Consider the following 27,400-nt stretch of genomic DNA (forward strand, 5'->3'; position numbering starts at 1 on the left):
TAATCATGAACCTTATGAGCTAAGGTGGCATTTAAACAAATTTGTTGAAGATTATAATATAAATGGAATGTCACCAACAACGGATGACGTGTAGATGTAAAGTCTCACTTATTGTGAATATAGTCGTATTTTCAAACAAAGAAGACAATCAAACTAAATGCAACTATGATCATGTGACACTTATTACTTATTACATAGGGGACCTATAGCTAAGTTGTTAACAACAATGGTATAGGTGGTGGGTTTTAGTTGCATTTATAACAAACGCGGCTATAGGGCAACTATAGCTACATTAGGGAATACTCTTTCTATTTTTTGTATTCATATATTACACCCACGTGCATGTCCCACAAGGCAACTAATTAAAAGAAAGCTACCTTATATTCGACAAGCAGTGGAAAATGAAGAATCACAGGTGGCTCAGTGTTTTCCTACCTAAAACCCCCATTAAGAAGCAACAATAAATAAGAAGTACGATAAGATGTAGAAAATTGGACCACATGTACACAATGTGGTAACAATCATGCACACATGTATATTTTAAAAGAAAGGTAAATATTATATTACACACGAACTATGAGAAATTTTATTTTAGTTTGTAATAAAAATTTACAGTTTGTGACTTACTTCACCGTTGACCTCGACAAGAATCATTAATTGGTATTTCATTGGAACTAATTTTTGGTTAATGACAAAATAGAATAGAAAAATGGTTATCTTGCTTACTCAATTGATTTTCTATAGAATTGTAATATTTCATTTTGGCTATAAATAAAATTGTTGCCCACATAAACAAGGTTTGAGGGAACTCACTTGTAGTTAAGGAGAAAATGATGTAGGAAACTAGTTATCAGAAGCTTAGCCAGGTCACTTGCAGGCCAAAATCTACTGCCCGCACCAGATAGAATGAGAGCTTGTGGTTTGGCTTTTAAATTCTATTTACAAAAAAAATAACAAGTTAGTTATTTCAAGAAATATAGGCACGGGGCTTTGCCCACTTCGTTGAGGTGCCAAGAGTTGGTCTAAGTTGCCTCGAAAAATCGATAAGATTTGTTGATTCTATCAGTAAGAAAGAGCCTAATGCATCCATGTAATTAATAACTAATTACTTGTTGAGAATTGATTGTCACATTTTCTGGTTGGAGATTAAAGTTTATTTAATTTATGAAAATCGTTAGGCAATATCAATTTATACGAAGGGTTAAAATTAATTTAATTTATGAAACTTGTTTTTATTTATGAAATAAGTTAGCCAAAAGAGAAGACATATAGTCTGGAATAAGGATCAGAGGAAGTTTAGGTTGCATATATATATGTGTGTGTGTGTATGTGTGTGTGTGGGTGTGTGTAGACACGCACACACGCCTCAGGCATCTCTTCATGCAATTTCAAGGGCGAGGAATTCACCCATTCAAATATAGTACAACTTCTCTTTACAGGGCGAGAAATTCACCCATTCAAATATAATTCCACTTCCCTTTCCAATAGGGTACTGCACGCATGCATGTCCCAACTGTGTTTGTTTTACAATTTTTTTTTTTTTTGAAAATTTGTTTGATAGGGCCTACATATGTCTCAGATATGGCCCTATCATACAAATCTGAATGTACATAAAGGCTTACAACGATGCATCAAAAGCATCAAATGAAGGAAGATATTAAACACAACAGAACACATTGTAATCAACAATGTATCCCAAGGAAAAAGATATATATATATATATATATATATATATATATATATATATATATATATATATATATATAACAATTACAGTTCTACAGCTTACAAAGAACGATGTTGAGCAATAAGTAACAAAAGAGGAACAGCAGCTTTGGTTCGTCCTTTTGGAAGCAATTAGTCCCGTAGCCTGATAGTGGAGTTGATCAATGGCTGCATAGAGAAAATATCTTCAATTGACATTTCTGAGGTATACAAACAGCCAAAAATTCAAATATAGTTATCATATAACTATTTAGCTTACATGTTGTTATAATTTATTACGAAAAGTGGTGAGCTGTGTATTCACAGCATCCAAGCAGCAGCACTTGATCCTGCAAAAATACAATGCCAAGAATGTCAAACAATGCATACTTACCTAGTCAAATTGGCAAAAAAAGGAACATATTTTTTAACAACTTCCAACCAGTCAGACTATATTCTATGTCTCCAGCTAAAGTAGTTCTTCATGTTCAAATTATTATCGTTTTAATCCATTAGCTTGTAAAAAAAAAAAAATAGTCAATTAATCTAATTCTTTGTCTAAATATTTTAGTAAACAACTATACCATTTAAATGTTATTTCTACTATGAAAAATTTAAAAGAAAACATTCATAAGATTCATTATTTTAAAAAAAAACTTATTGTTTGATATTATTAAGTTAAAAATTCTTAAATTACTTAAAATCCTAATAAATGTAGAAAAAAAATAATTAAATTAACGCATTTAGTTATTTTATAATTGGACAATTATTTGCTTCCTTTCTAACATACAACTTACATATATTTATCAAAATATATAACATACAAGAGAAAGAATATATTGAAAGAAAAATCAAAGTAGACTTAATCTCAAATGTGTACCAAACTCTAGAATCATAAATTGAAAAAGTAATAGATTCACGACTAACAACACTTAACTCCATAATCAGTTTAGTACAAAAATAGTTTTAATCAAGTTGTAAATCAAGTGATTTCATTCAATTGGATATAAAATATAATCAAAGAATACACAACCCATGGCATATACCCAACTCCAAGACCATACCCCAATTGAAAATTAACCAAAAAAAAAAAAAGGATAACAAAGGACGCAAAAGAGTATCAAAACAAATCTTAGGTGACTAGTTATTAGTGATGGATAAGAAGATGATATCAGTGACAAACCCAAATTAAAACCAATAATAACTTACTACCTAAGATTTATTGTAAAATTGTTATGAATAAAACATTTCTCTAAAGTGTGTGTATATGTATATGTGTGTGTGTATATATATTTACATATATCTGTGTAACACATGTATAGGAAAATAATAAAGGATGGGATTGAACTAGAAACCAAACTGAATTAGTATAAAAAGAACCTGCCCTACTCGCTAATTATAGCAATATTATATTAAAATAAGAGCATAGATGTTGTGGATTTGCTTGCTTTTTGCCAAAGGAAGTATGGACAGGTTACAAGTAGTGAAATCTGAAAGGCTATTCCATTAGGACAGAATTTTCATCCAAACTAGTTTGAAGGAATATTCCTTCAATCCACTACGTAAGAGATCAAATGATCACCCATATATATTTTTAATCATATGACTCATTAAATAGTCACGTGACTTGTTTAAATCACTTAATGAGTCATGTGATTAAAAAATGAGCGGATGGTCATCAAATCGCCACATAATGGGTTAGAAGATATTTCTCCAAAATGATTTGGAGGAAATCTTTTTCCATTCTGTTATGTCTAATGGAGAGAAAGGAATAATTGAGCCTTTAAATGAGTAGAATTCTGTAGTGAATTCCGTACCATATTCCTGAGAACTTTGTATGGTTTGATTTAAAAATTAGCCACCATTGACTTTAGTAGAATCTGGTTATCTCCTAAATTTTAGATTGTAAAATTTTTAGGAGTTGCTCTAGTATACTCCCTGTGTACTGGAGTAATCTTCTCATATCAATAAATTGATATTTTATTCATTAAAAAAAAAAATGCACAAAGTAATTTTGTAGAGTATTCTCACAGATGTTTAAGCTCAGATTACATTCACACTAACAATTGAACCAACCTTCTTGTCAAAGAGAAGCCAAAACTTCCACATCTATACACAATTAGTCCTTCATTGAAAAAGAAAGACTTAAGGAATTATTATAGTCACAAGAAAGAGAACAGTGCCTCCTTTTTCTCTTTATTTAAAAATTAATTTTTATAATAAATAACTTATTCCATCTTGTTAGCAAACCAATTCCAATGAAGCATATATACATTTTTTTTATATGAAAATAATTTTATTATAAAAAAGAAAATTAGCCCTTTTTAAAGAATAATATCTTTATCTAACAACCTATTTGCATAACATTCACAATTTATTTATTTAATTAGTTCATTAGTCTAGAGTGTATCTCACGCACTTGCTTAACGTCTTTTCCTCCCACACTGACACCAGCTTCCACAATGAATGGGTGGCCTTCAAAAACTTGAGCACTGCATGTAATGGTAAAAGAGAAACGTCACATTTACAGGGAAAAGAAAAACATCAATGAGCAGAAGAAAAATCTAACTCTAAAAACATACAATCTAGTTCATATACAAAAAATTATATTACCATACTACATATGAGTGTAACCCTTTAAGTCTTTTACACTTATTACAAGGAAAACCCATACTACGTATGAGTCAGTTTCATAGAAGAAGCAGATCAAGCATACTGAGGTTCAAATACAACCTGCCTGAATAAGTTGCAACCATGTCTGGATGCAGCTCGTTTATAATTCCAAGACGAAGATTGTATTCACCTGCAGGGCTAAGAAGGAAGCTGGAGTTGTTCCAGATTTGGGCATAGGTGGGCCATGTGAACGACATTCCCAGAAGAAACACAGAACATATGATGGTTTTTGCTGGTTAAGCTGCCAACCAAAGGCTGCGAAATGGGGACGTGTTTTTGAATTTGAGAAAGGGTCATCAAGGAAAGAAGAAGAAGACTGATCAGAACTGTTATTCAAAGTTCTCTTCAGCATCTTTTCACTCACGCTTATAGTAGGTTTTACACCCTTCCTACCTACTAACAGAAAAGGCTATATACTTCTTCGGAATTATCAACAGAAAGTAATGTGGAAAAGAATTTCTGGGAATTTGATTGTACTTTAAAATCTTTTTGGTAGGCTATTATTAATTATTTAAAGCTTCAATGGTATTTGATGTGAGAAGAAAAAAGAAAGTTGCACGACATTCCCAATTGCAATTTCTTCTACCCATCCAATTCAAATTGTGGAAATGAAGGACTTCATGTATTAAATTCCAACATAGTTCATGTAAACAAACAAAAATTTATGAGGACTCCTTCAAAAAATTCTTAATTTGACCCATGTTTAACCCCTCTTCTTTGGACTGTTCAGCTTTCAATAGCTTTTGTATCTTTGTAACTTATTTTCTTTTTTATTTGTTTGGGTGATTCTTTTCTGACAACTCTACTGGACCGATGTAAACAACTTGCATTTATTTTTTTTCCTACTGGACACCCAATTATCACACTTTTTGCCATCATTATTACTGGGGGGCGATATAAACTCAAACCCAAATGCTTAAAGAATGTGCTATACCCTAAACCTTCGTATTGTAGCTCTAGATTAACCCAAAGACAACCATGTCTTTTTTATCGAAGCAACTTATAAAAGAATATGCGTCTGTGTGTGTGTGTGTGTTCACCTATGGATGCTTAGACCCTTCTTGAATACATGTGACATCTTCTATATGAAAAACCAAGAGAGACAGACAGAAATCTGAAATAAGAAAAGGACCTTACATATATATACTGTCAAGGCATTGCTCAATTTTTATAATAACACATTATATAATACATTTGTGATTTCATTAATTAATTAGTTACTGTGGCATGCAATTAAGTATTGGTCCACATCAAAAGCAATACAGTAAGAAACATCCACTTTAGTTCATTTCTGATTCCTTCAGATACAGTGACATATATGTCAAATTATGCTGGCAACAAAAGCACTAACACTTAAACTTGTACAGTTTATGTTCACACTTGACCCTTTCAACAAGTTTTCTTTCCCTGTTCATCTTTCGAATGCAACAAAATGCAAGTAAAGATTACAAATTTGACTATTACAAGGTGAGATAGGGGATATAACAGGTTCAGCAATGTCAATGTGGGTTTCCTTATCAGATTGTATTAAGTAATTAGTACACCCAACATATATTGACCACCCTAGTTCAAGCTGTACACCAATAAGTTTTCAAAATTCGCATCCACAGCCATTGTGGACTAATTAATTGTTCAATATTGTATAGACTAGCAAAAAAAATATAAGTACAAAGAGGATTAAAAAAATCATGGGTTCCAATTAGAAATTACCTTAAATGCTAAATATCTTCATTCTTGATTAAGGGACATGCGATTATATCACTTAAGCTGCGTTTAAGATAATCTTCTATAGTGTCATATGTCCTTGATGCTTCCTTAAGATCATGTACCTGAATGTATAAATGGGAGAATTAGATTTAGGAAGTCCAATTGAATGCAATCATGAAGTATTTACAAATTGGAGGGCATTAGGAGCAGTACATGTAGTCACTATAAGAAATATAGAATTTAGAAAGCAGGCTCAAAGGCTTACAGAGAAATAGTGGCATTTATAACAGCTACAAGGTTCTCTCTATCACAAAAGAAGGTAAAAAGCACACATGAGGTTGCTCACTTTTCTAACTTATTCAGAAAAGCACACATGTAAAAACAAAAATAGAAAAGAAAAAAGAATTGCCAACGGTGTCTTTTCATGTCTTGGATAAGCACAAGAAAGACACATGAGGTTGCTCACTTTATAGAAACAATCCCCTTCGTAACTGAACACCTGCCTCTCAAAAGAATCACGCAGAGTATGTTGGTTTAAAAGTGATTAGATTAGACTGATAGCTAAAAGGGAGAAGCGTCATGCCTAAATCATTTTCACCCAATTCATTCATTTCCTATACAAATCTAAGTAATAATGACATTTGTTTCCCTATATTAGACTTGTATATCATTACAAAGAAGTCCAAAACTAGAAATAATTAGTATTACCTCTAAGAATACGCATCTGCCACATATATATGAGCTCAATCAAACTGTAGTGTCTGACTATGATTGGTTATACTCAACCTAAAAAGAAAAGGAAATGCATGGACTATTTATATAAAAATAGAGAATCCAGCTGCATGCAATATAATTATACAAACACAGTCACTGTGACTAAGATTGGTTATATACTCACCTAAAAAGAAAAGGAAATGCATGGGCTATTTATATAAAAATTGAGAATCCAGCTGCATGCATGCAATACAATTATACAAACAATCTCATTCCTTTTTTTGGTTAGAGGATATGTGACAAGCCCCATTATTCATTAATTATAAGGTATGTGAATTACGTGATTGCAGGACTCAAGCATCATGAGAAAGAAAATATAGAAAAATGCTTAAGTACTCTCGGAGTATATGCTCCCACATTCATGATGGACACACCATAAATTGAATGAGAAGAATGAGCACTGGAACCTGAGATAATTATTAATTGTTAATTGAGAATTTATTTTAGATGCAAAGTTTCAGGAAGTAAACAGTGAACAAAGGCCACTATTATAGGTCTATACAATGCACACTCCAAAATTTGTTGAGTGGAATGAAAAATCAGACTTATTGTGCGTTATTATTTGAATTGAATGAGATTTATTTTGGTCAATTTATATAGTTGTACCTTTAAAAAAATGTGAAATAGGACCATGATTAACTTAATGATGAGAATTCTTTGTGGTTGTTATGGTCGGCCAATGCGAATAAGATCCATCAAAACATTTCTTCAATATTTTTTTTTTTTAGAATAACAAAAAGAAACATGATAATATTAATAACGCACCAATGACATCAGTGATCAGAACATAGATGAAAGCAAAGCAAAAGGGTATCGAAAAGCAATCCCATGGATGCTTATTATGGTGCAAAAACGTGTGAACTCAGGACTTAAAAACCACAGCCACCTCACCATTTGTGTAGCCACATGATGCACCACTTAACACCATCATTGTTTTAGCTTTTACTGAAAGACCATATATTCTAAGACATTCTCTTTTCTTACTGCTCTAGTCTCTTCCAATCCCTCTCTATCTATCTCCTATAAATACAATCCAACAAAGTCTTGTCTTAATACAAGTTGCAATACTTTCATCTTTTTCTTCTGTATCTCTCTGACTCTGGCTCTCTTTCTTTTCTTTCTGTGAATCCAAACAAGTCTTAGTCCTCAGCACAAAAAAATATCTTCCTTTCTCTCTCATATGTAATAAGAATTCATTGAACCAACTATGAGGCTGACAAGAATAGGCATTGCTTTGGTTACACTGGTGATGGTTTGTAGAATCCACATATGTTTGTCAGAGAATATTACCAGAGGAAGCTTTCCAAAGGGTTTTGTTTTTGGGACTGCCTCTTCTGCTTTCCAGGTTGGTCATGACCCCATTAACCAAGACCTTCTATATTTATTTATTATTGACATCAATGATATTTTATCAGTTATGTCTGTGATATGTTTTTTGGAAATAAATAAGAAAATGAAAATAAATGTAAGGGTGGGGTCTTTGCCAGGAACCCACTAGAATCACTGACTCCTACTCCACTCTCTCTCTCTTCTAACCGCCTGTGCTTCCCGATTGGTTCTTTTTTGGGACTCTTCAAGGCTATACAAGTATTTAAGAAGGAGAAAAAAATAAATTAAATTTTATAAAACATATTACATTAAGTTCAACATTTAATAGTAGATAAGACAAGGTTCTCTCTATCACAAAAGAAGGTAAAAAGAAAAGTTCTAAAGGCGTTTTCTTTTTAATGCTTTTACACCCAAAGGAAAGATTGAGTTTGCTTTTGACAACTAAGGGAGAGAGTTTTATTTTATTGTTATATGAAGGTTCTACTCATACCATTTCAACCATAACATTAGTATAATAACATTAGAAATTAATTTTCCCCTCTTAACCTGAGGTGCAGCTTTATGGTGCAGACTGGTTTCAATCTAGTTTCTTTGTTAAGCTCCTAATTACTGCATTGGTTACACATGGTTAGATTGTTTTTCAACTTATAATACTTGTTTTCTTGATCAGAAACCCGATGACTAATATGTTAAATTGCATACTTATTTGTAAAAAAGTCTTATCAATTTGTATTAAAAACAAAAGGTACAGAAAGAGATGGGAAGATTATTTATTTCATTACTTTCTTCACAAAATGTTTAAATCAACCTGCGTTCCAACAATTTGGAGAGAGAAATACTTTGGGGAGACTCTTGACTCATTAATATAACAGCCAATGATTATAAGCTCAACTAATTGAGTAGTTAATATAACATATATGGACATAACTTAATCCAAAAAATTTAAGTCTAAGAGTTTGAGCTCAACTATGTTATACTAACCATTAATTCTTTTTATTAGTATCCAATGTGAGACTTCATTATTTAACTAATCACACCAATCACACATGAATATTTAAATATTTTATTAATATGGAAAGCTTCTCTAGCTCTGATCAAATGTTTTAATTTACTCACTAGAGGTATAGAGAATTGGATTCAGAATTCCTTGCTTAAAATCTGTTATGTTTAGGCCATGTGCATGAAGCTAAGGGGTGGCCCGTTAAAAAAAAAAAAGCCAAATATTTGTATGGAACTTAAATGAGCAACTTAAAGTAGAACAACAATCTATAGCAATTATAAATTTGTTGGAGTAATTGAAAGGCATATGCTGTCCTATTTTCTGATCATATAGGCTTCTATAGTTTTTAATTTTGATGGTTTATGTCATGGTAACAAAGCCTAATTTAACCAAGGGGTTCAAACATATGGTTCCCTTATTAGATGCAGGGTCAAAGTTAGGGCTTGGAGTTTAGAGGCAACTCTTATATTGGTTACGTGTGGCGTTTCTGACTTTCAGCTGCTACTTAGTTGTTGATGGATTTTTTCTTCTTCTTTTTTGGTCTTTTATGAAAAATTATTTTGTTTGAAAATTTTAAAATGCCAAGTTGTTTGTTTTATGTAAAATTGATTAATTGGGCTTAATTGTTTAAAACTATTTTAGAGTCCATATTTTTAGGTTGGCAAACAATGTTCAAATTTTATCAATTTATAGTATTTTGGTGAAATTGACTATACTAAAGATGTATTTTAAAGTTTAAGACAAAGACCCAAGCTCAGCACTGGGGTCTCCATTTCTCTTAACTGTAGTGCCCCTTTTGCCATTCTAGAGGCCATAACTCATAAATTCACTAGAAGATTGCATTTCTTTCTGTGATAATTTTAATTTTTACCTAACAAAGAGTCCTTACCCAACTGCCTTTGCATGCTTTTACAACCCTCTCCAAAGCAAGAAAGCCTGAAAATCCTACCAACCAATTAGGCAGCAACCAAGGTAGGTGGTAGGTACACCATATGTACAAAAGTTTCATCGTTTGTAATTTTTTTTATGTTATGTTTTCATCTTTTAGTAAATGTTGGAATTTGAATGATAATTATTATAAATAAAAAATTTCATTGGTTCAATTGCTACTCATTAGCTTCCAAGAAAAAATGGAAAATAAAAAATAAAATAAAAAGTCAGTTGCATTGCAAATATTATCAAAACAATGTTGCTCAACAAAAATGAATAATAATTATAAAAAACACAAAGAAAAAGCAATTCATTGGTCCAATTTCTACTCATTAAAGGGAAAAAAATCATAAACATGAATGTACATAAGTTGAAAAGAAAATATTAAAAAAATATGGCTAAGCAAAAATGAATGATAATTATTTAAAAAGAAAAAAGAAAAGAAAAAGCAATTCATTGGTCCAATTGCTACTCATTAGCTTCCAAGAAAAAAGAAAAAAGAAAAATAAAGTTTTTGTAATTTCAATTGAAAGTTCGACCAATTGAGATGAGTTAGATTCCAGCTTGACACCTAGTTTGACCGATTGAGAGTACGTGTATCAACAAAAATCAGAAACACGAAAAGCCATAACTTATTCGTGTCAAACCCAATTCATAATCCGTTTGTTGCGCTATTTAAAGGATATCATAAGCTATAACAAGAGAGGTTTTCATGGAGAGAAATTATTGTTTGTACGGCTAGAGTTAGTATAACCAAGTTTTTCTCAATTTTACGATACCAGAAACATTCAAAGTAGATTGTAAGAGTTCAAGACCACAGAGAAAAATTAACATAGTGTTGCTGCTACCATAGTGATTAGCTAACACATGGGGCACTTTGATTGGCTAGCTAGGTTTTTCATTTATTTAAAACAAAAGTAACAAACAGGACTCATAACACCAGCAAAATACATGCTTGTAAGACCAGTAAACAGGACTCATAACACCAACAAACAGGACTCATAACACCAGTAAAATTATAATCACAATCCAAGCAAGAAGAACATAACTGTTGTGTTTAGATTCTTTTTCGTGTTCATAATCATAACATTAAAAAAGTTTAAAAAATTTCACTTCAATTGATTAATGAATAACTGAAATCAACATAAACACACAATATAAATTAAAAACAATTGCTCAAATTGAAATTATACCTTCACAGTCTTATCCCACGACGCCGAAACGATGGTGGGTTGGAGAGTGTTGGGGCTGAAACGAACGCACGAGACCCACTCTTGGTGCGCCTCTTGGTCAGAGATGGTGAACTTGCATTCTCCGAGGGTGTTCCAGAGCTTGATCGTGCGGTCACGAGAGAGGAGGAGGAGGAGTCGGTGAGGCCGAAGAAGAGCTTCGAAATCGTACACAAACCGATCGAGGTCAAAATCAGATCGAACGGTCGTAATCCATAAACAAAACTAAATCTAACAAGAGCGAAAATAAAATAACACTTCGGATCGGAGCAAACTTACCTTAGATAACGAAAAACGACGACAGAGAGAGAGAAAATCGAAGATCGAAGAAGAGCAAGCCAACCTCCAAAGACGAAGGCTAGGCTTTCTCTGTGTGTGTGTGTGTGAGTGTGTGTGTGCGTGTGTACGGGAGAGTTGAAAGCAAAGAGAGAGAAAGGGTGAGATGTGAAAATTGTTGGAGAATGAGAATAATAGGAGGAGGGGTTTCTGATTTGGGCAGGTGAGTGAGAGAGAGTTTGGGTTTGGGCAGATGGAGGAGGGGTTTCTGATTTAGGGTTATTTTTTATATGATTTAGGGAAGGTTTTTTTTTTTTTTTTTTAATATTTATACTAAATTCAGAAGCCGCGTTTTCCAAACGCAGCTCCAGACATATTGAAGCTGCGTTTAATTAAACGCAGCTTCAATATGTCTGGAGCTGCGTTTTATCAAACGCGGCTTCAACATTTAGAAGCTGCGTTTAATGAAACGCAGCTTCTGCGGGTCTGGAGTTGCGTTTTTTAAACGCGGCTCCAGAAAAAATTAAAAATAAATAAATAAATCCCTGTAGCCGCGTTTCTAAAAACGCGGCTGAAATTCTACCTGCCAAACGCAGCATCAGCACCAAAGAATGCGGCTTCAGTGCGGGTCTATAGCCGCGTTTAGTAAACGCGGCTATACTTGTTTCCTGGAGCTGCGTTTTTGTAAAACGCGGTTCAAAACCCCTGTCTGTAGCTGCGTTTTACAAAAACGCGGCTAAAAAACGAGGCCAAAAAACGCGTTTTTTGTAGTGTCAGAAGTTTTTCGAATTCCCTGCAACTCAATTGCAACCTCCCTCATTGTAGGACGTTTCCTTCCATTCAAGCGCAAACATCTTTTTGCAAGGTTAGCAACTATGATTACCTCTTCCTTATCACCATCCTTCTTTACTCGATCATCAAGAATATCAAATAGATGGTTCTCCTCCATTGAATGAAGGAAATATATGGATAAACTTTTACTTGCTTTTGACCTTGTTGAAGAAACAGGTTTTTCTCCAGTTAAGAGCTCAAAAGTATAAACTTCTACTCTTTTTTGTGAACTGGCTTGTTTGGAAGTATTCTTGATCCAAGTATCCAAAAGTTCCATGAACTAGGGTGGTGACATGAGTTTGGTCAATCTCTATTGACTTTGATGTCCTGAATTCTGCTACTTTTGCTTTGTACATTTCATCTAAGAGTATATTTGTGGACTTTATGTCTGTATGATAAATTGGTGAGGAAGCTGCTAAGTGTATGTAGAAAAGAGCTCTTGCAATTTCTATGGAGATCCTTAAAAGCATATCCCAAGTTAATGGAAACTCTTCGTTTTCTTCACGAAGATATTGGAAGAGTGTCCCATTTGGAATGAATTCATAAACCAATAAAGGAACTTCTGTCTCCAAACAACACCCAATTAGCTTAAACACATTTCTATGGTTAATTTGAGAGAGAATAAAAATCTCATTAATGAATTGTTCGATATTCCCCTCTTGCACTGTGTTACACTTTTTAATTGCAATAATTCTTCCATCACTTAACTTTCCTTTGAAAACACCACCCTTACCAACTATTCTGTTTTTGCTAAAATGATCTGTTGCCTTTTCCAACTCCTTCAAATTGAATAGTTTTATATTTTGAACATTGTTTTCATTTGAAGATAATTGTTGTTGTAACAATAAACCACCATTCTTTTTAAAGAACTTTTTCTTAAGCTTGGTTTCACTTCTCTTCTTTATCACACTGAATAAAACCAATGTAATGGTTATTAGAAATAATGCTCCGAAGCTTGTACCAAGACCTGCATAAGTCAAACAAAAAAAATATGAAATATCAATATTTTTTATATATAAAACATGATTGTGTAAACTAGAGTTTGATAAGAAGTACCTTAATTTTTTTTTAATAGAAGTTACTAATTCTTCCAAATTATGTTCCACTCTTTCCTAAAGTCTAAATCAGTGTTAACTTCTAATTAATTTCTATAAAAAAAAAAAAAAAAAAAAAAGGAAAACGATTTTTTTTTTTGCTTTAATTTAATTTCAAGTAATTAGTACATATGTGCAATGATCAATTGTGTTCCAATTATTAAAAATAAATAAATAAATAATAAAAACTTCTCTTGTGACAACACCTTCTGAGTACAGTCACCTTCAGCCATCTACATTTTGAATTGACTGTTTAGAGCTTGTTGTTGTCATCTTCTTCGCCGTAAACTTTTATAACAACCTGTTTAGTTTCTTCCTTGTCTCAAACTTTTGTTAACCCTAACAGCTAAGTCTTCTTCCCCTTTTTTCACCTAAACCCACTTTTCTAAGAGTCTGAACAAAATGAATAACCAATAATTGGTCTCCCCCCCCCCTTCCTTTTTTTCTTCCCTTCGTAGCTATTTACTATAAAACCTAGCATTGAACAAGGATTTTTGTGTTCAGACCCAAAGTGTTTCTTCAGGGAGCCTAGCTCTAATAGAAGAGAAATAGGTTGGAGTGATTGTAGTGAGTTGGAGGCCTGTGATGTTGATGACGACATGGTTGACCCGTTGGTCTCATACTCCCATATGGTGACGATGTTTTAACAAACACCATCTTTCAATGAGTGCATGCTGCTCAAATGGATGAGGAATCCATTTCTTAGTGTCATAGGTCCTGTTCGAAATATTTAGGAATAAATGTTTAGGTTCTAATTTTATGTAAGTTGGCAAACCCAAGTACAAAAACATGTCTAATTTAAGATATTCATGTCTTAGAACAGTGTTAGACATTGCTCAAGTTGATTCAAGTCTAGATTCAAGAACATTCAAGCAGTAGAAAAAAGAATTCAGAAACTGCAAGGCTCGACCGATCAAGAGACAAGTTCGACTCGATAGATCGAGATGCGTTTTTTGCAAATTTTAAATCAAGCCCGAAAGTTGGCGAAGCGTTTAGGGTTTGAGTCTAACACTGCTAGGTATAAAAGAGAAACCCTAAATCACATTTCAAAAGTCTCGTGAAGTCTTGTGAACTACTCCTGTGAGATTTGTGAGGTTTTGTAACCTTTAACTCAACAAGCATCTACCTGGAAATAAGATCCATACACTAGAACTGATGGAGATAAATTGCCGCATACAAGATCAACAACTGCTGATGATCTAAAGCTTTGAGTGAGATCTCAAAGTCACAAAAGAGGGTGTCTGTGCTCAACAAATTCAGATAGAAGAGTTTGTTGATTCAGAGCTACGTATGGTCACTTGAGTAAGTACTACAAGAGGTAGCTTTAGATTTAGGAAAAAATCTATTGTAAAACTTCCATTCTATATAGTGAATTTGTTGCCTTGTAGATAGTTTAGGTTAAATCCTCTCTAGGTTTTTTACTTTGAAAATTGACGATTTCATTGGTTTTCCTTAGTTATCATATCACTTGTCTTCTTTACTCTTCTGCACTTAGTGATATGATTGTTTGTGTTTAACCTAGATCTCATAATAAACCTAACTAACTACTTGGTTAATAAATTAGGTTAAACAATCTAAGCGTTCAGGGGTCTAAACAAACAAACAAGTGGTATCAGAGTAAGTTAGTTCTTGATTAGGTAGTTTTACCTAAAGTTGATCCTTGACCCCTATTGTCATGGAACATGGTCACTCTCTAGTGATCCCTTCCCACTTTGATGGGAATAACTATGTCTATTGGAAGGTGAGGATGAAAGCCTTCCCAAAATCTCTAGATGAGAGAATTTGGATGTCTGTAGAAACTGGTTGGGAAAGACCTGCCACTCTTGTGGCTCAATGGTCAAATGCTCAAAAAGAAGCAGCTAACTTTAATAGTAAGGCTATGAATGCGATGTTCAATACTGTTTTGTTAGAATTCAAAAGGATTTCTAATGTAGAGATAGCACACACTACTTGGAATAGGCTACAAGCTGTGTGTGAAGGTACAAAAGCCGTAAAGATTAATAAACTACAGTAGTTGACTTCTAAGTTTGAGAGCATTAGAATGGCAAAACATGAGATCTTTGATGAGTTTTATGCCAAACTGAACAACATAGTAAGCACTGCTTTTAATCTAGGTGAAGTTTATGAGGAACCTAAGATAGTTTGAAAAATCTCAAGATCCTTAACTGAAGAATTTAGACCCAAAGTCACTACCATAACTAAGAGCAAGGATGTGGACACTATTCCTATAGATGAACTTGTAGAATCCCTTCATTCTTATGAGTTTGACCTACCCAAGGCTAACAAGTCCAAATCTATGGGCTTGAAATCTTTAGATGATGTTGATGGAGATGTATTTGATGATGAAATAACATTTATAGAGATTTCTTACCTTGCCAAACATTTTTGAAATTTTTTGAAAATCAATAATAGAAGGGCAAGAAATCGAAATGTTGCTGATCCTAGGAATGTGAAGACGAATAAACAACCCAAAAATAATTTCTCAAAAAAACCTAAAGATAAGGTTTTTCAATCATCTAACAATTTTTTAGGCCAACAATATATTGGATGTCAAGGGTATGGACATGTAAGGTTTGAATGTCCCACATACTTGAGGTCAATGGGTAAAGCTATGGCTGTTACTCTTAGTGATGATGAAGAATCTGGTCAAGAGTTTGATAGTGATCAAGAAGGAAATTTTATAGCTTTCATTGCTACTGCTATAGTTGGTGAATTTGAAATTGTTGATAAGAACCCTTCTGATGGGGAACTCTCTGAGAATGCTGACTTGCGAGAGACTTACAACAAGCTATGTAAGATTGCAACAAAAGGTGTTATGAATGTTTACTTAGGGTTGAAAAAGATAGACACACTTGAACATAAAAATAAAAATCTTTTGGTCAAACTGTTTGATGCTAATGAACTCATTAATGCTGTTAAGATTGAGAACATGTCTTTGATTGAAAAGGTTAAAAGTTTAGAAACTAAATTACTTGTTTCTAGAGAACAAATTGATAGGACTTCTAGTTCTAAACTTGATAACATGCTGAGTGTTCAAAAATCTGCATCTTATAAGACTGGGTTAGGTTATGTTGAGAGCTATTTGTCTTTTGTGGTGACTCCCACCAAGTTTTTTCCTCCTGTGTCTATGCCTGAACCAGAAGTTAGGGTTCATAAGGAAGAAGTCCTAGCCATTAGGAGAATAAGAGTAGATCTAAGTGAAACCAAACCCAAACAACGTACTCATCTTGTAGGTAAGAAACAACACAAACCTCAGTGGTTTTGTAAATTTTATGGTAGAGCTAGGCATACTCTCCTAAATGGCTTCAAGTTGCAAGCTAGCAAGCAAGCAACTAAACCAAAAGTGTCTGTGCCAAAAGCACAAGATCCCATGCCACTTATTTATGAATTGGTAAAAGGCTCTCAACTTCTATGCCAATACTGGAGTTGATCAACAATCCTATGTGTCTAGAAACTCTGACTTCAGGTCTGTATCTAAGAAAGTGTGGATGCAAAAGACTCATCATAAATGAGTTTGTTTGACACGGTCCTCATGCTTAATCTCTTGATTCTTTGAACGAAATGTTTTGCTTAGGATTTTATTTTTTCCATTTCCTTCTAGGGTTGATTAGGATGCTTTGAAGATTTAAAAAAAAAAGTTTTGAATTGCACACCACTAAGTATGCAATTAAGGCTGGTCAATGAAATTTGCACTTCATGACTGTGTACATTGCTTAGCTTTGATGAGCTACTTTTTGCACTTTGCTAGTTTGTACTATTTAGTACTTAATTGTGTGAGTTATTTATAGTCTTTGAACAAACGATCTTGATTTTGATGTCACATTCTTTTGATCATAAGGACTAGAAAATCCTATGAGAAAAGTATAAATAGCCATCTCATCACTATTACTCGCCAATGATGAACACCTATGTGCAAATCATAAAAGTTGAGCTTGGTAAGGTGTAGCATTTGCACAGCAAGATAAAATGAGGTGTTATCTTTTAAAAAAAAAAATGTTGTAACAAGGGTATTTTCTTTTCTATCTCCTATATGCCCATGCATGATATCTTTGATTGTGCTTAAAAAAAAAAATTTAAATGGCAAAAAGCAAGAAGAGCCAAAATGCTTTTACATTATTGCAAGCATGTTTTCTAGGAGATGTAAGAGTTATATGATGTAACTCTTTAGGTGATAGTCACTTTCAAACCAATGTAATTGATAATGTAGAAAATTTGTTTGATTACTATCTACATATAACCTTTTCTATACTTTGTACACTTAATAATTGCACACACCACGCAAATCAATGCTAAATTTTGTACATATGATTGTGTGTTGACTAATCTGGCCATCTTTGATTACTCATGAAGTGATGTTTGATACATTTTCTTTGGTTTGAGTTGTATTTGAAGAAAAACATTTTAGAATTTTTAAATTGAGTGATTTTTACTTCTATTTTGTGAAAAGTTTGAAAATTTAAGAGCAAAATGATTTTGAAATCTTCTGGAAGTATTCATGTGCATTTCGTATTTTAGAAATTGGTTTTTAGTTGATTTTCTACAAAATTTCCAAGGTTTTCAAAATTTCATTTTTTTTTACTAGTTCGATCGATCAAATCTGATTCTCGACCGATCGAAAATGTCCAGTTTTTAGGCCAAAAATCTTTTTCTGGCTTGATTCCTACTTGATTGATCCTCAATCGATCAAAAATTTTAAAATATCCCATTCGATCGTTGTTCAATTCCTCTCAACCAATCGAAATTCGAAAATTTTGAATTCTTAAGGCTTTGATAGATCAGTTTTGTCCTTTCTCACTCTTTTTCTTCGATTCCTCTCGATCCCATCTTAGAACTTAAAAAAAAAAATTGTCTTTTCTAGCTAAAAGCTTCAAGTGTTTTCTTTCTCATATCAAGTAAGACTCTTTTACCCTTTCTTTTTATTCAAATTACATACACTCATGCATTAATATGTCATTTTTTTCTAAAATTTTTGAACTAAATTTTTTTGGGGATTTTGATGATTTTGGGTGTTTTGAGTGAAAATGATCAATGGGTTTTTGTCTATGCATGATATATACATGATTCCTTTGCTTTAATTTGAAAATTTTCATGGATTGTAAAAATTTTCAAAATTAGGGTTCATGTGTTCTTGAGAATTTGAGGATTTTGTTCAATTAGGTAAAATTAGGTAAAATTGATCATTGTTGTTGATTGATTGATTGTTTATAAAATGTTTTATACTTGTTGTGGTGATCAATTGCTCAATTTGTGTGTTTTTGAAAAATTAGGGCTTATGCTCTTCATAAATTGGGGATTTTTAATAAAACTTGATTTTTGGGTCAATTTTTCAAAATTGTGAGAATTTGAACTTCTCAATGCATTAGTTCATGCATCATTTGAGTCAATGCATCATGCATCATATAGATTTTGAAGATTGCACATATATATCCTGTTTTGTCTCTCTAATGCAGTCTACCCTTGATTTTTGTGTTTTTGTTATGTTTCCTCCATTTTTAGATGTTAGAAATCGCCCCTAAGAAAGCTAAAACCAATGTCAAAACCAAAGCCAAAAGAGTAGCTAAATCCACTTCTATCTTTGTTGAGGAGTTTGATCAGATTAGGTTTCATACTCTTCCAAATGCTCAAAAGTTTGAAAATTTGGTCACGTACAAGTCCATTTAGAGTGAAAGACAGATTAACCTAGATGAGTTGGATCCATTTTTCAAACAAAATCTAGCGTCTAGGAGTTGGTTACCTCTTTTCTAGTTGAGTCTCCCCCTGTTGCCTTGATTAGAGAATTCTATTCGAATCTCTGTATTCACTTTGCTTCATCTGGTGGTCACTTCTTGACTATTTGGATTCGAGGTGAAGAGTTTCAGATCACTTAAAAAATAGTTTCTACTACTCTTTTTGTGCCTCTTGTTCAGCGTCCTACCTATACATACATCGAGTCTCCTCCATTAGATGATGTCATGTCTTTCTCTGTGGAAGACCTGTCACATGGGGTTTTGAACCTAGACTCCATTCTCATGAGTTAATTGAGTTTAACTATTTGATGTTTAGGATCGCGTGTCATAACATATTTTGTATCTCTCATGTGCATACAATTCCTATTGATAGGTGTGTCTTCCTATATGCTCTCATCACTAGTGCTTCCATATGTTTTCTCTCCCTTTTCATTCAAACCATTGTTGAAGTCCATAGGAACAATGCTAGGAAACAACATCTCTACTTTCCTATCTTTATCCATAAGATCTTAGGCTTTATAGAGTTAGAGCGTTTCCCCTCTTCTAAGTTGGTCCATCTCACAGCACCCATTAGAGCTACTTTCCTAAAGTGGCACAATGCACATAAGAAGCCAACTAAACCAAGTGTAGGAACAACAAAGAGACAAAAGAGTAGAGCCCTCCCATGAGGATGTGCCTATTGATCTTATAACTGATGTTGTTGCTAATGATGATGTTGATGTTGATGCTGTTGCTGATGCTGATGGTCCGTTTACAACCTTTCCATCTCTCTATTTCATGCTTGAAAGAGTACTTGAGATGTAGTCGTCACAACATATCATGATGGAGACTTTCATGACGACACAAGTGGCTCATGAACAGCTTTTGGACGATCTTATTTCTAATGTAGCTGCCTTGAGAGTTGACTTTATTGAGTTAGGAGTTCTTTTCCACCACCTCCACCCTCAGATGATTGACGGTTGCCTTTGGCAATATGTAACAAAAAGAGAGAGTAGTTGTGTGAGCTCTTTTACTTAGGGGGAGCAGTTTTTTTTTTTTTTTTTTTAGATGTATGTATATAGTTTGAGTTTGAGTTTTTGACTTAGTTTGTGTTTATGTTTATTTTTTTTAGTTTGTTCTTGTTTCACAAACTTGATGCTTATTGATACATTGATTATTCTCATTGGATATCTTATTTTAGTTTGATTTTGTGAAATCAAGTTCAAGTTATGATTTATACTGTATTTTCCACACGTGTTTATAGTTTGTTTTCAGTGTTTCAGGAATTTACAAGTTAATTCTTTCATGATGCTACTATTTATTGTTGTGACTTGTAGATAGTAGATTATGACTGAATCGTAGTAGGGCAACAACTTGTGTTGGGTTAGTTCTTGAATTTGAGCAATTCATGTGTATGTATGTTTTGTCATGGATTTCCAAAGTGGGAGATTTTTAATGCGATCTCAAAGTCACAAACGGGGGTGTTTGTGCGCAACAAATTGAGATAGAAGAGTTCGTGGATTTGAAGCTACGTGTGGTCACATGAGTAAGTATTACAAAAGGTAGCTTTAGATTTAGGGGAAAATCTATTGTAAAACTTCCATTCTATATAGTGAATTTGTTGCCTTGTGGATTGTTTTGGTTAAAGCCTCCTTAGGTTTTTTACATTGAAACTGGATGGTTTCATTGGTTTTCCTGGATCATCATATTGCTTGTCTTCTTTACTTTTCTACACTTAGTGATCTGATTGTTCATGTTTAACCTAGATCTCATAATAAACCTAAGTAACTACTTGCTAATAAATTAGGTTAAACAATCTGAGTGTTCGGGGGTCTAAACAAACAAATAGATCCTTTTCAAAAAATTTCATAGTGTGATTTCTATTAGATGCATGCTATTTCTTAGTTTGCCTCATGCAAAGCTTAATTCGATCACGAAGCTTGGCACCAATAAGAAATGGTGAGAGTGTTAGGCAAACAACAATAATTTTACGTTTTCCAAGTCGAGCACATCTATGAGGTTGAACACATACAATGTGAAGGCTGGCGACAAGGGGAGGAGCCAGGAATTATTTTTTGTGGGGCCAACATGGCAAGCTATACTATTTTAAACTGAAACTCAGAATACTAACCAATGATTGTCTATCAGTAAGGGGTAGAAAGAGTACTCCTCATGGGAGACAATTTCAAAGGGGTGTGAGCAATGGATCCTGAAACCATATATGAAGAAGATGAGTTTCTTTCGCATAGGCTGAACAACATGGGGCCTGGGCTCTGAGTTCCATGAGGGATGAAAGCCTTGGCAAGGGAGTAGTTTGTGTCCTCCTTGTTCAAATTATTACCATTGTGGTCGGGTCAGGTTGAAAGAAAAAAGTAATTAATTAAATATGATCTGCTACCGTCCCTAATAGTATATTCTCCAGAAACATATGGAGAAGTGTAACACCACCCCCCAACCCCCAAAAAAAAAGTATAACTAATAACTATTACTAAATCAGTACCAAAAACAATGAGGAGCACATTTCACACACAATCAATTGCAATTCCAGAGGCATATTAACCCAAACGTGTGAGGGTGCAATAAAATATGTATACTTACCAATCAAGAGGTTAATTTGTAGTGATAATTGATTGGTAACACAGAGTTCTACTCCTGCAGTTCGGTCCAAATGGTACCCCTTGATGCAAGAACAATCATAACTCCCTATTCTGTTAATGCAACTTTGCCCTGGGCAATTGCAAATTTCGCGGTCTTTACATTTGTTAATGTCTGTACATGCAATGCTTATCATTAAGTAACTCAAAAGAACTATAATTAATATTCAGAAGTAATGAAATAGTCTTGATCTTGATTTTTTTTCATTATAAAAAAGGTTAACTTCGGCTCACAGAAAGCAGTGACATATCACAAAAAAGTGGCCACTCTTTTTCTAATTTGTTTGATTTATGTACTCTCATGAATTTTCATTCCCTCTGTTCACTTCCTGTGTATAGTGGCTGTACTGTTATTCTCTCATTTGAATAAAAGCTTTCCATTTACCTTTCAAAAAACAAGTTATGACAGTTACCATACATAAGATCGAAAACTTCATGCAGAAATTTAAAGGATCTCTCCATGAGCACTTTTATTGTTGTGTGATGTTGACAATTTCCAGAAGAAACTTATACTGTTCAAAATCTTTCTTGGATTCCAACCTAGTCCATTAGGTACTCATTACAAAGCTTCATGACTATTATAAAGTTTTTAGATACATTACTTAGGTTTCGAGAAGGTCCTTGCTATTAAGTGAGTTTAAGTATTTTAATTTATTGAAGGCCTAATTCTTAAATTCTTCATCTACATTTTCTCTTTATGCTTCATTATTAGTGCATTTCCACCACCTTTTATTTGAAAGGCAGCGTACGAACTTGAGACTACTAAGCTATCCTGCATCAGTAAGACTTTACTACCTTACTAAAAGCACATTGACATCACAAATCAACCATGTTCCAGCCACATTTGATAATTTGGATTTGACCAACTTATTAGATATAGCAAGGTGTTACTTGCACTTTAACAAAGAAATCAATTTCCAAATGAACTAACTTTGAGACTTGATGCTCTAACTCTAATATGCACAGGTACTTGTCCCAAAAGCTTAAGAAAGATAAATTTTTTTATTTATTTTTTAAAATTAATAGAAATCTCACAATCATGCATAACAAATTCAAAACAGGCAGAACCAACCTCCAGTTATAAAAATTCTCACCAAATGTAAAATTCTACTGAAAATACTTGATCACTTTCAAAACGTAAGTCTCTAGATTTTTTACAAAGACATCTAAAGGATCAAAGTAAAAAATATGTAAGAATCATATAATTGGTGATCATTGGAGTAAGCCATATGGGATTTAATTCAATTTTTACTGTTCAATTTTGGAATTTAGCGTCTTTTGACTTGGCTTTTTTGTCTTACATGGCAAACAAAATTGATTAGCAGTGTCAACCATAGAATAAGAAAATAACAAGAATTAGGCCTATTACAGTGATCTACTTTGCCTCTCCAGTATTCATTATTTGCTAGCTTTAAAAGTAAAGTCTATACATAAAGAAGCAGAATTCTAACTTTAACAATATAATTGAAATGAAATGGAAAAGCACTGCAACATAAGAAGTTTAAAATTCCACTATTTTATAAATTGCACCCTCTAATTTTACCTGTTTTCAATTCAGTCATTTAAATTTTTTTCTTTTTTTTAACTTTTAATTTTAATCTGTTTTCAATTTTGTCGTTTCATCTAGTTTCCGTTGAAAATCAGCCTTAGTTTATGATTACTATTATTATTATTATTATTATTTACTTTCCAAAACTGCATTTTGATGATTTTTTTTTTTTTTAGAAACAAACACACACAAGAGAGAGGGAAATGGATTTTTACATAAAATCACACCGTGTTAGAATCCTTTCCTTTCTCCCTTGTGTACATATGTTTGTTTTTCAAAAAAAATAGAATGAATAATTGCCCTATATTGCTTAAGAGAGTATGTTGTGTTTATGTGTATTGAAGTGCATATTGAACCAAGAAAAGCAAGAAGACTATTATTGGAAAATAATTGAAGTTAAAGAATTAAAATGAAGAATAAAATTAAATGATTAATTAAAAATAAATCAAAATTAGAGGATGTAAACTCTCATGAAAATAAGAAATTGAAGTAGCTAGATGGGATAATTAATACCTTGGCAGCCACGAGGGAGGTATGGGTTCCCATCAGGGCCAGCCCTAGACATTTTGGGGCCTAAGGCTAGAATTAAAAATGGGGCCTTTTTTATATTTATATATTAATTAAATTAATATTTATTTAATATTTTTATATTATAATATATTTTATTTAAAATCTATTTTGCTTGCCTTTTGAGATGCAAATTGACTAATTAAATTTTTGTATTCAAGTTCTTCTAACATCTTTTTTTTAATTGATAGTATAGCTAATCTACTTAATCTTTCTTGGGACATTGTTGATCTTAAATATGATTTTATTAATTTTAATTTTGAAAAACTTCTTTATGTAGTAGCTACTGTAACAGGTATTGTTAGTAAAATCCTATAAGCAATGCATGTATTTGGAAATGAATCTAATATTTTTATATAATTTAGTATGTCAATTGGAGTATAATATTTTATTTGTAAAATTTCTTTTAAAATCTTTAACTCTGACAATAAATCAAAACCATCAATATCACAATAATTATCATGTTTGAGAAAATCTTCAAGTTTACGACAGTATTTTTGTAAACTATCATTATCTAGTGACTTCAATTTTGTGAAGTTAAATTGAAAACCAAAAATATCTTCATATATTTGAAAATTTTCAAATCTATTCTCAATTGAACTAATTGTTTTATCTACTATATATAAGAAATAATCAATTCTAAAAGATTCTTCAGTAGAACATGTTATCTCATTATGAACATTTTCATCAAATTGTTTCTTTCTATGAATTCTATGTTTCTCACGAAATACAGGTTCTATTTTCATTTCCAATGCAATTTTTTTAGATGAATTCATTGCAAATGTAAATTCATTTTCTCTATGTTCTTTAAAATAAGAAATGAGACCTTTTAATTGATCTATAGCAACATCAACGTGCATGTCTTTTGATTGTAAGTTTTTACTAACAGAGTTGACAGTAAATAATATGTCATACCAAATGGTCATACCCAATAAGAACTCAAAGCTTTCAATTTCATATGTTGCTAAACAATCAGCTTCACTTTTTATTTTAGGATCTTCACTTGTTTGTGCTAATTGTAACAAAGCATCTCTTATTTGTGGAGCTTGGAATTTTATTGCTTTTACACTTTCAATGTACTTTCCCAGCGTGTTTGTGATAATGACTTAAGAGTTAAACATGACACATTATCTTGTAAAATTTTCCATCTTTTTGTAGAAGAAGAAAACAATGTATATATGCGTTGTATAACTCCAAAAAATGATATAGCTTTTGGACAAGAATTGGCCATATCACATAGTACAAGATTAAGACTATGACAACCACATGGTGTGTAAAATGCTCTAGAATTTATATCAAGAAGTCTTTTTTGTACCCCTTGATGTTTTCCTTTCATATTAGACCCAATATCATATCCTTGTCCACGTATATCATTAATATCAAGCTCAAGAATATTTATTACATTTATAATTTCATCAAAAAGACCTTTTTTGGTAGTGTCATCAACTTTCACAAATTCAACAAAATGTTCTGCTATTTTTATTGGACTTGTTGAAATATCAACACATCGTAATATGAGAGACATTTGTTCTTGTTGACTTGCATCTGGTGTACAATCAATTATAATTGAAAAATATTTTGCTTCTTTGATCTTTTTGATAATTTTACATTTAATCTCATTTGCTAACATTTGTATCAATTCATTTTGTATTTTACGTCCAAGATAATGTTTATGGATTCCACCATTTTGAATACATCTAATATGTTCTTGCATAACTGGATCAAATTTTGCAATCATTTCAATTAGAATTAAAAAATTTCCATATTTTCTTCATAAATCTTTGCATTTTTCCCCCGGAATGCCAAATTATTTTTACCAAGATTCTTTACTATAGCAATAATTCTTAATAAAACCTTTTTCCAATGATATTTCTCTTTGTTAATTTGTTCTTGGATATTTTTATCTATTGTTTTATTTTTTGACAATCTCATTTCCAAATCTAGCCAAGTATTCATGTTAGTAATATGCTCTCTAGTTGTTTCATGCTTTCTAATTTTAGAACTAATATTTTTCCAATCTCGAGTTCCTTCATTACATAGTTGGCCAATACATATAGACTCAAACAACTTGAAACAAAAACAAAATACTTGGTTCGTTTCTTTTGAATATACTAGCCATTTTCTATCATGCTTCTCCCCATTTGATAATATTCGAGTGTAAAGAATAGTAGAAAAATGTCTATTGTCATCACCTTTAGGAAAAATTATATCATTGTCTCTAATTGGACCTTTTTCTACTAATAAATCTCTTAATTTTGTGTTAATGTTTTTCCAATTACCTGGATCATAAATATTTGAAGGAATATAATTCAATGTCATTATTATTTTCATTTTCTTCTAGTTGAACATCATTATGGTGAACTTGTTCATTTGTGACATATTCATCATTATTTTTATTTTCTTCTAAATTATTTTGAAGTTCATTATCAAGATTTGTTGTATTGCAAAATTGAATATCATTGTTATCTTGCAATTGTATCATTTCACTATCTTCTAACTTTTTTTGGTGAATTTCTTGCTTATTTGTGATATTTTCATCTAAATTTTGTGTTATATTTTATTTATTACTAATAACAAATTTATCCATTGATCCTTTTTGAGACTCAATTAATTTTTCTTCTTTTTTTTCTTTTTTTAAGTTTTCATTATCCAGATGCATATTTCCTAGTAGACATTTCTAATCAAATAATATATTTATAAAGACTAAAATAAAAAATAACTTTCAAGTGTAGAGCAAATGAGAAATAAAACATGATTTATATAAAAAGTATTGTTGTAATTTCATCGATGACCGAACAATAACAAGTTTTTAGCAATTTCAACCTACATAAATAAAGACACATTCAGTATATGGCCACTAACTAAAATATATATATATATATATATATATATATATATATATATATATATATATATATATAAACTAAAAACACACACACGCTTCGCACGTGCGATGAGACTATTCTTTTTTAGTGGTCTTATTTTGTAGGAAAAAACTGCATTTAATTATTTTATATACATATATGATTTTTATCTTTTTTAGTGGTCTTATTTTGTAGGAAAAAACTGTATTTAATTATTTTATATACATATATGATTTTTATTTTAAAAATCTAATTTATAAGTGAATAAATCAATTTAAAAATTAATAGGAGAGTGGTCCTATTTTTTAGGCAATATTTTAGTGGGAGTTGGAGTTGCATTTTTACCGGATTGTTCTTTAGTTTTGTCTTTATTTAAACATAAAACTGTAGGGGCATCTTTGAACTAAAAAATGAGCTTTTACCGGATTGTCCATTAGTTTTGTCTCTATTTAAATATAAGACTGTAGGGGCATTTTTGAACTAAAAAAATAGGAATCCAAACAGGAAAAGCCCC

General features: G+C 32.2%; 1 protein-coding gene and 1 pseudogene across 1 annotated transcript; both read right to left on the reverse strand.

The window, feature by feature from the left end:
• Positions 1-12,358: 12,358 nt before the first annotated feature.
• LOC142616059 (wall-associated receptor kinase-like 1) lies at positions 12,359-19,685 on the reverse strand (annotated as a pseudogene).
• Positions 19,686-24,294: 4,609 nt separating this feature from the next.
• LOC142616060 (uncharacterized) lies at positions 24,295-25,760 on the reverse strand. Its single transcript, XM_075788947.1, has 2 exons — positions 25,338-25,760; positions 24,295-25,101 (listed from the first exon to the last, which is right to left on the reverse strand). Exons 1-2 carry the CDS (start codon positions 25,758-25,760, stop codon positions 24,295-24,297), a joined length of 1,230 nt encoding a protein of 409 aa, XP_075645062.1.
• Between the last annotated feature and the right edge of the window lie 1,640 nt (positions 25,761-27,400).

This window comes from Castanea sativa, chromosome 11 (assembly GCF_040712315.1).
Source record: "Castanea sativa cultivar Marrone di Chiusa Pesio chromosome 11, ASM4071231v1".
Classification (NCBI taxonomy): Eukaryota; Viridiplantae; Streptophyta; class Magnoliopsida; order Fagales; family Fagaceae; genus Castanea; species Castanea sativa.